The sequence below is a fragment of the Benincasa hispida genome, chromosome 3, assembly GCF_027475165.1.
Source record: "Benincasa hispida cultivar pf3 chromosome 3, pf3_genome.v1.1, whole genome shotgun sequence".
NCBI lineage: Eukaryota > Viridiplantae > Streptophyta > Magnoliopsida > Cucurbitales > Cucurbitaceae > Benincasa > Benincasa hispida.
In genome coordinates, this window is record NC_143480.1 from 49,156,724 (window position 1) to 49,170,163 (window position 13,440).

Genomic DNA, 13,440 nt, shown 5'->3' on the forward strand with positions numbered 1-13,440 from the left:
ATCGCATAATTTGACGCATTCCCAGGTAACGCTAGCTAAAGACCTTCTCAACCTGTTCATCCGCATATTCAGTGCCTCTATCATGCAATCTGACTTTTTCTCAAGTCCGCCGCATTTATTTATTTTTCATCATCGGAAACAACAACCTCAATAACTATTGATTTATTTGGTTACCACAAAGTTTTCATAAAAATTACCACCGCAACCTATTTTCACAAGTCCCTGAGTTCGACCCTAGACTTACCAGGAAACTCAGTGGAATTTACACTTGGATTCTGCTGAGGAAACTTGAGTGCTCAACGCAATTTCACCATCACATATCATCCATAATTTCACTTCATAAAATAACGCACTAGGGAGCTAGGAGTTCAGCTACACAAGATGGAATTCACTCATTCTCCGAAGCAGGGGTAAATAGATAAATTGCTTCCTTGAAGGCTGATTTCGGGTCTTAAACAATATGGCGCTACACTTTCTCTTGGCTCAAGATGGGTTTAGTCATAGTGAGACTATGATCTATTGTTCATTAGAGGAATCAGTGGTACTTAAGGAGTTAGATATAACTATAGGGGCAAAATGGTAATTTGGCTCAACTGTACTTACGAGCGATTTGTGAAGGGTCATCATGTTGTTGATTGGTTATATCCAATGGATACAAAAATATATCTGTAGTGTGAAGAGTGCAGTTGTCGGTCTTTAGTGGAGTGCCTGACAATTAATGATGGTGGATAATGTGATTAAAGAGTTTAATCAGTTATTCACATACTATTGGATCTTCAAGCTACAGGTCTATGGGGTCCCCTTGATAGCGCACTGGATTTAAGTTAAGAATTAGGTTTTGGGTTAATTTGAAATATTCAAATTAAGAAGAGAGAATTTAATTATATATGATATAATTAAATTAATTCAATTATATACAATATAATTGACATAATGTATTTGATATGTTATTGTTTAATTGGAAGAATAAATCTTTGAATATGATTCAAATATATTTTCTATGAATAAGATTCATAGTTATTAAATTTAATATAAATATGATTTATATTAAATGTTATAAAATAGAGAAAATGAACTATGATTTATATATTGTATATGATGCACTATTAAAATTATAGGCCGAAAATATAATATGATAAATTAGTTATCATATTTATTTATAATTTATTAATTATTTGATAATTATCTTTTTTCTCTCTAACTACCCTTGGTGGGTAGTTATTTATTTTTGTGGCAAAAATTGGGGTAAACGGTTTTTTTTTCCATTAAGAGACAAGGATACACGATCGAATAACTACATGATAAGGTTGAGAGCCTATGCGATGGACTCGTTTCTCTAAACGATCAAGAGACTTAGCTATACGATAGCCTTGCTTCTACTCGATCATCTTCCTCCTCCAACTCCAAACTTCCCTCTAACCAAAATTAGCTAGAACCCACCACTCTTGGATTCTCACACCAAGAATACCAAGGTCACTAAGTGGTAGTGTCCATGTTGGTTTGAGGATCGAGTTGTTGTTTGCTGCTTGTTCGTGACTTGTTCGACGCGTTCATGAACAAGTACGATCGAGGGATTAACTTGAAGAACGATTCTTCAAAAGGTATAATCTTTAAACTTTATTTTTATTTCAAAAGGCATGCTGTAATTTAAGTTTTATGCATAATCTGTTCTTGTTGACTTTAAATGTATGCGTTTAATCGAAATGGGATTTGGACGATCTACTTCTGCTCATAGGGTCTCTGTCAAAAGAGTTCCTTCAAGTTATACGTGCATGAAGAGCTAAAGTGGACTCTGACCACCTTGCCATACTTTCATTGTCAAGGATCCCTAACATCAGTGGAATCTAGGTATCTTACAGTACCTTCGGTACCAACATTGGAGTAGGGTTTATACAAGGCATAGACATATAAATGCATAAGCATATACAAAGTATGCATTTAAAATGATTGAACTTCATGATTTCATAGTAACGCGTGATGCCTTGTTAAACATGGAGTATGCTTATATAATTTCCTTAGGAAACTTCCATCATACTATACAATATAGCATAGGCTCATTGTAAAACGCATGCTAAATTCATGAATAACTTCAACATTAAAAAAAATTGATTATGCATTCAACATTCATTTTTTAGGCATGCGTTGGAAAAATCATGATATAAAACATATGAAATAGCTATGCGTTGAGATTTGTTTATGAAAATAACGTTGGAAAAACATTTATTAAAACTTGTCACTCATAGTCTTGGGCTACTTCCGCCCCTCGGTTGATAGGCTTTTCCTATAGGCATTTGTCTTGTAACATTAGGGAATACTTGGGTTAACGCCATTAACTATCTTTTGAGATTAACTTAAACAATAAAGATTGACCTTAAACTTAAGGTAACCATCACACTCATCATCACATTACACCTTCTAAAGCATCTCATGCTTAGCCAAATTTACTTCACATTTGGCTTATGGGTGCCATGCAGCCACAAGTGTTTGCTTATGCCTTAAGACATGCTTACCGTGCTAATGTGTCGCGCTTTTGCGCACGCGTCTCTTTTCGACTTCAGCCAAAACTCTCCTCTGCAGCCGTGCATTCACCCCTTGCACACACCTCAAGCGTGTACGCTCATATGCTCGTCAACGCCCCAACTGGAGCTTTCAGCTGCCTGCTTATTCTTCGTAAGCAACTGCCTGCTTTTTCCATCACCAATTTCCAGACTTTAACTTTCTCGCATGAATAACTTAAATTCCAGACATTAATTCAAGAAATTTCCTTCTAAAAAACTTATTCATAATTATCTTGACTTCTTTACCTCAAAGTTTGAGCTCTTTATTCCTCCTAACGAACCCAGATTTCATCAGCTTTTTCACTTTGCTCGATCAGGTCTACAAGCTCTTGAAGCCTTAGAAAATTCTTCAAGTTCCAACCCAAAATCAGAGAATTTACTTTCGACACCTTCAACCCTCTTTAACCTCGTTGAAGTTTCTAAGTCAGCTGAAATCTTCTCCCTTAGCACAATTGGATCAACCAAGTTAAGCTCTTCTTTCAACCTCTCTTATATACTTGGGAGTGCATGGTTATCATCTATGTATAACATGACAGCTAACCCACTAACATGTTAGAGCATCTAAACACGACAGTTGTCCCACTAAGCTCGGTGATTAAGTTGAAATCTTCCATCTTCTCACCAATGCCTACATTATTAACCATCGCATTGGCTAAATTTGCAGCGCATTCCCTTCTCTCGACCAACATATCTCAGCCTTTGTGTCACACCTTCACGGCTTAAACCCACGCATGAACGCATGCTGCTTATCAACACTTCTAAGCCTCCACTTCACTCTTCAATGTCCTCTTAAGCTTATACACACGCCCTTGTCCGCCGCATAAGCTCGAATCGCTTGGCCATTGCCTCGCAAGCACTACGTCAGGCTTGGCTCTTAGTCAACATACGTCTTATGTCCCGCGACGCATCTAGCCATTGAATTAACATCTCCCCTGCGACATTCTCTATGCATGTACTTTCTCGAACTCACCATGGCTCTCAAAACCTATCTCACACAACCATTTCTCCATCTTACCACTAGGCGTCATTGTATCCCTTTCTACCCGAAAGCTTAAGCTTCTATACTTAGCATATTTTCTTTCCCTTCATCCAACTTGCCTTTATTATTCTCCACTTCCTACACGTTGATTAGATCCACCATTTGGGCGCATATACAAGCAACACTTAGAGGTTTTCATCTCCTAGCCTTTCAAATGCAATTTTCATTAAACATACTTAGTGCATTCTTTTCCATTATTACTAATACATTCTTAAACACATAATTAAGAGGACTTAAACTTAATTAAATAGTAAGACAAGTTTAGAGGTTCAATTTACCTTCCCCTTAAAGAAATTTCGTCCTCGAACTTTTCCTGGGACTCCTGTGAACAGGTATGGATATCTATTTCTCATATGATCTTCAACTTCCCATATAGCTTCCTCAATCTCGTGATTTCTCCACAAGACTTTTACTAACAGAATAGTCTTATTCCTTAACACTTGCTCTTTCTTATCTAACATCTGAACTAGTTCTTCCTCATAAGAAAAATTTTCCTTTAATTGGACTAGTTGCTCTCGGAGAATGTGAGTAGGGTCGGGTACATACTTCCTTAATATGGATACATGGAAAACATCATGTATCTTGGATAATTCAGTAGGTAAAACTAACCTGTAAGCTGCTGGCTCTACGCGTTCAACTATCTCAAAGGGTCCTATATATCTTGGGCTTAGCTTATATTTCCTACGAAATCTAAGCATCCCTTTCCACGGAGACAACTTTAGGGATACTCAATCTCCGACCTCAAATTCTAATTCTCTTATCCTCTTATCTGCATTGCTTTTCTGTCCTTCATGTGCTATTTTTCAGATTTTCTCTGATCAACTTAATATTTTTTGATGTTGCCTACACCAATTATGGTTTTATTAACTGGCATTCACCAACCTCATTCCAGCAGACTAGGGTTCTACAAGATCTTCCATACAAAGCTTTATATGCTACCATATCGATGCTGGAATGGTAACTATTATTATAAGCAAACTCTGTCAATGATAAATGTGTATCCCAACTACCTTTAAACTGTAATACACAAGCTCTCAACATATCATTTAGAGTTTGCATTGTTTGTCCGTATGTGGATGAAAGGCTATACTGAAATGCAACTTAGTACCAAGTGCCTTTTGCAAACTAGGCCAGAACTTTGAAGTGAATCTTTGATCTCTATCTGATATATTAGATACTGGAACTCCAAACTGACTCACTACTCGATCAACATATAACTTAGCTAGTTGGTCAAGAGTAGACGTAACTTTGACCGGCAAAAAAATTTTCGTCTTCGTCATCCTATCTACTATTACCCAAAATAGCGTTATAACCACTCGGAGTTCTAGGTAATCCAAACAGAAAATCCATAGTTACATGTACCCATTTCCATTCAGATACTGGAAGTGGGTTTAACAAAACTGCAGGTCTCTAATGCATTGGCTTAACCTGTTGATAGATCAAACATTTTTCTACACAACTGGCTACGTCTTTCTTCATCCTTGACCACCAATAAGACTTCTTTAATGTTCTGTACATCTTGGTGCTACCTAGATGCATAGTATAGGTTGAATCATGAGACTCTCTCAACACTACATCTTTCAACAGTTCATTTTTAGGAACATATAGCCTATCATCTTCCATCAAAGCTTCATTTGGTCTCAGTATAAAATTTGATCTCTAGAGTTGTTTAACTTCTTCAATCAATTTACTGAGATTATCATCTGTCGTTTGAGCTTTGATGATATCATCTACTAATGTGGGTCTTACCTTGAAATGGGTTATCATTTCTCCCAAATGACCCACTGTCAGGGCTGCATTAGCTCTTTTGAACTCCATTAGCAACATTCCCTTTAAAGAATTCAACATGCCTCTGGAACAACTTGATTTCCTACTTAAAGCATCGGCTACTACATTAGTTTTACCTGAATGGTAGTCAATAGTGCAATCATAATCTTTTAGCAACTCCATCTATCGTCTCTGTCTCAAATTTAACTCCTTCTGATCAAAGATATATTTCAAACTCTTCTGATCGTTGAAGTGGCACTTCTCACCATATAAGTAATGCCTCCATATTTTTAATGCTAGCACCACAGCGACTAATCCTAGATCATGAGTAGGATAATTACCTTCATGTTTCTTCAGTTGTCTGGAAGCATAAGCTATAATCTTACCATTTTGCATCAATACGCATCCCAATTCCTGCCTAGATGCGTCATAAACTCTTTTCTTGGTACTGGAAGAGTTAAGATTGGCATAGTTACCAATCTTTGTTTCAAATCCTGGAAACTCCATTCACAGTTATTTGTCCATTAAATTTTAGCATCCTTTCTAGTTAAACAGGTAAGACAAGTTCAGGGGTTTACATCCCTAAACTATGACATTTTAGAAATTTAGAGACCAAAATAGAACACAGTTCATAGTTCAGGGACCAAAGTAGTATTTAAACCTATGTTTTAAAATATCCCTAGTTTGACACTTAATCCTGTGCATGTATATTATCGGAATCAAAATGTTAGAAGTTCATATCACTATTTTGTATGGTTTTGGACGATATATTTTCTTCAATCCCTTCCACACTCTCATATGTTAAATGGAAGGGAGTGATTGTCAGGGGGATATATATTTAAATATTGATTAAAATTCACTTTTAATCCCTAAACTTTCATGAAAATAACAATTTAGTCCTTGAACTTTTATTTATAACGACTTAGTTTCTTCGACTTTCAATTTTGTAATAATTTAGTCCCTAAACTTTAGTATGTAACAATTTAGTTCTTGTACTTTCAGATTTAAAACAATTTAGTCCCTGACGTTAAAAATCATTAAAATTTGATGTCAATTTTTATTATTTTGTGATGTAAACTTTGTATCTTAAAAATATTGAGTCTCTAATTAGTTTATCGGTTTATTTATACACAAAATCTCTTTAAATCTTAACACAGGGGCTAAATCGTTATAAATTTTAAAGTACAGTGATAAATTTATTACATAGTAAAGTTCAAGGACAAATTGTTATAGAATTGAAAGTGCATAGACTAAATTGTTACAAACCAAAGTTAAAAAAACTAAGTTATTACTTTTATGAAAGTTTAGGGATGAAAAATAATTTTTAAATTTTATGCTTTCAATAACTAAATATTTATGTCACATTAGAATAAATAATTCAATTAGAGAAATTGAAATTGTGGGCCACAAAAACTATCAGGCTAATTGTAAATCTAGCAATAGTTTTTAACGTTTGTATACCTGAAAAAAAATAAAAGAAATAAAAGAAAGAATTTGATTCTTAAACTTTTCAATTTTATGCCTACCAAGTTTATAAACCATAAACATGGCTAAATAAATCCATAACTTTCAATCTTATATCCATAAACTAGACCCATTTTTTAAAGACTTCGTTTGACAACCATTTGAAGGTCATTTGATAACCACTCGATTATATATATATATATATATATATTTAATTTTTTTAAAAAACGAGTCTAGTTTTCTTTATTTTTATTTTAAATTTTATAAACGTTTTTAAAATTGTTCAGAAAATTTTCCTTAATCCCTAGAACGTGCACTAAAGGTGGGAGACAAACACTTTACACTAGGCCAAGAAGATAGATCCACTTTACCACTGGGCCATGAAGACAGATCTTGTTAAAAATGAAAACAATTTCTAAAAGTGATTTTCCTTTATGAACATCAATTAGCAAACATATTAATTATTTAAATACATCAACAGACAAACATCAATCAATAAGAATATTAAATTTTAAACTTTCATTCGAAAGAATATTAAAATTTGAAGAACATTGATAAGCTACTAGACATCAGTCATTTCTAATTTTTAGAATATAAAAGTTATTCGACATCAATTAACATTTATTTTCAATAGAGTTTAAATTTAGTATATCAATTCTAATTGATATACCAAATTTAGGTTCACCTTTGTCAAGGGGATCTCCCTTGTAAAGTTTGTATCACCAAATTTCAAACATCACATTTGTAGTATTATATTTCTTATACAACATTTAGTGTATCATAATTTTAGTATCACAATGTTATATCACATTTCTTATACAATATTTTATGTATCACAATCTTGTGCATTACTGTCACACCCACGCCCCTAGACCACCCTCTTAGCCTGGAAGAGGGATGCGATTGCAGCAGTTATCAACCCTTGAGCTGACACTTACTGCCTAATGATTCTTGCGGAAAACTCTGATACCATACTATAACTTATATACAGCGGAATGATTAAGTCAAGGAGATAAACTATAACGGATTAAGTAGGCCCATCTTTTATTACGATAGTGAAATAATGTTTATACAACTTAAGGACTTAACAATAAAGTTTACAACGACAACCGTAAAAACCCTCCAGAAGTGTAATTGAGGCACGTGGTAGACCTTAACCTTAACAGCACCCTGGAACTCCTCATCTTTCGCTATCTGGGGGAGGGGGGGATTAAGAAAACATTTTGAAGAGTGTGAGCTACTAAGCCCAGTGAGTTGTTCTTTTTAAGATGAAATTCATTTTGAAAATCATCATTTTGGGAAACCAATCACATGTTGGCACTCACACTGAACTCAAGTGCAATCAATGGCATAATCACGCGGCTATTAATTTGTATTCCAATATCAACACATAGCAAGTATATCCTATCATCAATCAATGCAATCACCTATGGAAACCTTCCTATGACCCCAATTCCCGCCAATGTGCACATCGACCATTTTATTTATCCCGCTAGTCATACTTAGGTACTTGACCACATTTCCCACCGATCGTCACCGACTATAATTTCCCGCCGACCGAAGCCGACCAATTTTCCCACCAAGCACCTTTTGTTAAGCATGCTAACCATATCCCGGGCATAATCACAGTTTCCATAGTCACATACAAACAATATCATGGCTTTACAATATTTACGATGCATTTCTCTTCTAACTTAAGTAAATATTCACAATGGACTCTACTGTACTTTCTGACTAACAAAGCACGTACTATTCACCAAATATACTGAATTTACCTAACTATCATGCTAACAAATGATGCTCTGGAGTGACATACATTCACCACGCCTACTAACCTAGCAAAATTATCATGCTAGTAGGGATGGTATTTTCTCATGCAACATAATACGCACAACATCTACTGAGTTATTAAAAGCAATGTAACACTCACAACATATGTTAACTATTAAAACTATAACACTCACAATATATGTTAACTATTAAACTATAACACTCACAACATATGTTAACTATCAAAACTATAACACCCACAACATATGTTAACTATAAAGCTATAACACTCACAACATATATTAACTATCAAAACCATAACACTCACAACATATGTTAACTATAAAGCTATAACACTCACAACATATGTTAACTATCAAACTATAACACTCACAACATATGTTAACTATCAAAACTATAACACTCACAACATATGTTAACTATAAAGCTATAACACTCACAACATATGTTAACTATCAAAACTATAATACTCACAACATATGTTAACTATAAATCTATAACACTCACAACATATGTTAACTATCAAAACTATAACACTCATAACATATGTTAACTATCAAAACTATAACACTCACAACATATGTTAATTATCAAAACTATAACACTCACAACATATGTTAACTATCAAAACTATAACACTCACAACATATGTTAACTATAAAGCTATAACACTCACACTATGTGTTAATGATCAAAGCTATAACACTCACCTTAATTGCTTAGGAGCCTTTCTAATAGTTCTCTTTTCTACCTCGGGCTCCCTTTTTACCCCTAGAATCAAGATCCAATTTACAGCTTAGATTACTCATAGTTCTAAACCTTATTTTAAAATACTTCCTTCTACAAAACTATTCTAAATGTCTCAAGAAGCTTACCATCAAATCTTAGCTCATAACTTTTTATGGTTTAGCCGGAATCATCCAAATATCAAGACTGGCTCAGCTTACCCAATAGCTCGACCTCTCTGTCTTTCTCTTATTCTCCAGCCCAATTCTTTAGAGCTTCTTCTCCGGAAGCCTCACAATGAACACTAGACTCTCTTATCTTTAAGATGGCTTTAGAATTACATCAAACGCTCGAGTAGATTGGGAGATCTCCTCGCCTCAAGTTGATGCATTCTCCTCCACCCTCACTATTCCATGCACTCTACTCTCCCCCTCTTTTTACAAATTTTATGATTTGTGATTTGAAAATGAAATCCCAACGGCTCTATTTATAGGCATCCAAACCTCCTATGGTGTTGACACCACCTACTTGGCTGCATGGCCAAATGTTTAATCTTCCCTTTATCAACGTAAGCTGACTTCACCTTGGTTCAATGTGTTCTTCCCAAACGCATCCAACACAATCTCTTAGGGTTTAAGAATTTCTCTTAATCGGACACCTAAATTTTAATTGACGTTTGCCCTTACGTCTTCAAGCTTTGTTTGTATTCAATTTAGGGTTTTCAATGCATAATCTATAAGATCGTGGCCAAATTCAACACATAAATACCCAGCCGTTCAATGCACAGACGGTTTCCTTCGATCGCGTGGGCGTGACATTCGAATGAGGTGTTCAGGCTGCTCTCGCTCTCTCCCACTTTCTCGCTGCTCTCGCTCTTTCTACTCTCGCTCTCTCTACTCTCGCTCTCTCCACTCTCGCTCTCTCCAACTTTCTTGCTCAAACTCTCGCTTTCTCCACTTTCGCTAAGGATCTCGCTTTCTCCAGCCTTCTCGCTCATTTGGCTCTCGGTAGTGTCGCTCTCTCCATGTTTCTCGCTAAGGATCTCGCTCTCTCCAGCCTTCTCGCTAGCTTGGATCTCGGCAATGTCGCTCTCTCCCGTTCTCTCGCTCAGCCAGTCTCGCTCTCTCCCATTCTCTCGCTCATTTCTTCTCTTTATTTAACAAAGATTAATACATTGGTTTGTTTCCGCAATATTTATTTTTTCCATCGATTTTCTTTTCCCAACCAAGACTTTCATATTTATTTAAATATAATAAATTACTTGAAAGGAGAAAGAAAAAAACTTACACCCCCATATAAGTTCACACAACAAACAAAGCAAAAAAAGGTAATCCGAACATAACAACTCTTCACTCCCAATTTCATGTCTTAGTTTCTTGGAGCAAACACAACATTCTTCAAAAAGGCAACAAGAGCATCTTTTTGAGGCAAAACTTCCTTTGCAATGCTGTGGTTCACAAACTCTTGACTCCATTTGGTTAGATTTGGAAACTTATGTGGTGATAGCAGCTCAAAGCCTACAGCTTCTTCAGTGGCAGGAATCCAGCACGCTAAAATGAGGCCTACAATGTCCACAAATCCAATTTTGTCCCCTCCAAAAAACTTGTTTTTAAGCTCTTTCTCAAGTGGTTCCAATGCCTCATGTGCTTCTTCTATACTCTTCTCTCTTTCTTCTTCTTTGCTTCTCGCGGCTTTTTGGACCGCCGGCACAATCTAAAATTCAATAACACGATACTCTTTGTTAGACCCTATTTCATAATCATAGACGATAGTTTTCATCATTTCTAAGAAAATACTTGAATTCGTTAGAAATTAATTCAGTTAGATTTATGGTACACAGGTATGAATTTTTATTTTTCTAGATACATGAATTCTGGGTACATTGTTGAAATTTTTTTTTTTTTTTGGGTCAAAGTTGTTCTAGATGAATAATATGCATACATGTGATGATCCCACAGAATATTTTATTCCAAATCTCACAATTTTACAGTTTTGAAGAGAAGAAACTTTTCTTCTCCTACCAAACTCATCAATAACACACGAAGACAATAAGATTGTTCTATTTGAACACTATTCGAATCGCTTTAATTTACATGTACTTAGATTGGGTTATTAATGAGAAAAGGAAACGTTACAAATATAATGATGATGCCACAAATATCAACAGATACAATATAATGCAAAAGAATTTACAAATATAGCAAAATCTAAATTCAACTCTCAAAATCTATAAGAAATAGATTGTATTGCTAATAAAAGTAAGTGACAAAGTCTATCACTTATAGACAAAAATGTTACTACACAGTATTTAATATCCTTAAAAAGTTCTAGAAACAATCATTTCATATAAAATTCTGGAGACACTTTTAAAAGACACACTAACTATATATACAAATTTTGAAAATTATGAAATTTAGAAGAAAAATAAACATAAATTTGAAAAATAAAGCACGTATGGTTTTTGTTTTTTAAAGACTGAAAATTAAAAACATCATTTTTCTTTCTTTTTTTTTTTTTTTAAGAAAAAAACAAATCAACATTAAATGGAGCAAAAATGATTAGCGTCTTTTTAACGAACCTTATCATCAATATACTTAGCCCAGAATCTGGCAAGAGCTCTTTGATGGGGATGTTGCGGCAAGATGGCATAATTTTCTGTCCAGGTTTCTTCGATGTATTCAAGAATTAGAAGAGACTCTGAAATGGGTTTTCCATGGTGAACAAGAACAGGGACCTTCTTGTAAATTGGATTGTATTTCAGCAGCAAATCGCTCTTTTTGTTCAGCAGATCTTCGTCAATGTGTTGGTAATGGACGCCTTTGAGTTTAAGAGCCAATTCCACTCTCAGACTAAACGGACCTGATCGGAAACCAAACACCTGCACTTCTTCTTCTCCCATTTTTATTTTCTTCCAACTTCATGAAAAGGACACCGGATTTTTCTTTTCATTTATAGGACTTGTTAGGGATAAGGTTTCGTGAGGCGGAGGCTACCTGCGTCGTAAGCCGCTACGTTAGCATTGGAATGGTCTCCAACTACTGACTTTTGCTTTCATTTTCTATTCAGCTTTCACAATGCTTTTACTTTACCTTCTCACCATTTTTTTCTTTTTAATTCAATATCTATTCCTTGATTTAACCTATTTTTAATTCTAATAAATTTATTTTTCTCTAACTTTTTTATTACTATTTAAATTATTTTTTAAAAATTTACATCATAATTATTTTTAATTAGTTTACTTACAATCTTAGCAAAAATTCGAGAGGAAAAGTGTAAAACACTGATAGAATATAAAGAAAATAGCAAAACTTAAAAGCTCCTTTTTGTACCCATTTGTTTGATTTTTTTATTTTTAAAATCATGTTATAAATAATACTTTTATCTGTTTATTATATATTCTTTACCAATGATTTAAAAAATCAAGTAAGATTTTGAAAATTAAAGAAATGGTTTCAAATACTTGTTTTTGTTTTTGAAATTTGGCTAAGAATTCAACTATTGTATTTAAGAAAAATACAAAACATTGTAAAAAATAAGAGAAAATAGACTTAATTTTAAAAAAAATGAAAATTGAACTTCAAATTAAAGAAAAATGTAACAGATGAAATAAAAATTAAATTTGAAACTTAAAGAAAAAAAAGTATATTTTTAAAAAAACAAAAATAAAAATAAACAAAACCACTAATAAGTACATAAATAAAATTTAGTAAAGTATGCAATGTGAGAGGAAATATTAATATATTCTAAAGGGACGTCCTTTGGAGTCAAGAGTTTGGTTATTATAGTTTGTGTTAGGGCTCTAGATTATTTTAATTTGGATTGTAATGATATATGTTTGAGGAGTAAGTTATTTTAATTTGAAAAATGAAATAATAAATATCATATTAAATAAGAGTTTTGAAATATTATTAATAATAGGTAATTGAAAATATAAAATAGTATTTCGTGTAAAAAGAAACGATTATTATAGTATTAATACTGTCCTTACTCCAATAAATGTTACTAAATAATAAATGAACCAGCTAACTAATAGGTAGGAATTCATTAATAGTCCCCTCCCTTTTGTTTTTAAGGCCGCTCATCCTTCGAAAAAAA

General features: G+C 33.9%; 1 protein-coding gene across 1 annotated transcript; it reads right to left on the reverse strand.

The window, feature by feature from the left end:
* Positions 1 to 10,555: 10,555 nt before the first annotated feature.
* Positions 10,556 to 12,421, reverse strand: LOC150037338 (glutathione S-transferase U8-like). Its single transcript, XM_090312404.1, has 2 exons — positions 11,924 to 12,421; positions 10,556 to 11,058 (listed from the first exon to the last, which is right to left on the reverse strand). The coding sequence occupies exons 1-2, from the start codon at positions 12,242 to 12,244 to the stop codon at positions 10,714 to 10,716; spliced, it is 666 nt and encodes a 221-aa protein (XP_090168530.1). The 5' UTR covers positions 12,245 to 12,421; the 3' UTR covers positions 10,556 to 10,713.
* Positions 12,422 to 13,440: the final 1,019 nt, after the last annotated feature.

Bases quoted from the DNA above. Each gene is read 5' to 3' on its own strand.
- LOC150037338 (XM_090312404.1), bottom strand. From the start codon at position 12,244: ATGGGAGAAGAAGAAGTGCAGGTGTTTGGTTTCCGATCAGGTCCGTTT. The intron at 11,059-11,923 runs GTTCGTTAAAAA...ATTGAATTTTAG, and splicing joins CTAAGTATATTGATGATAAG to ATTGTGCCGGCGGTCCAAAA.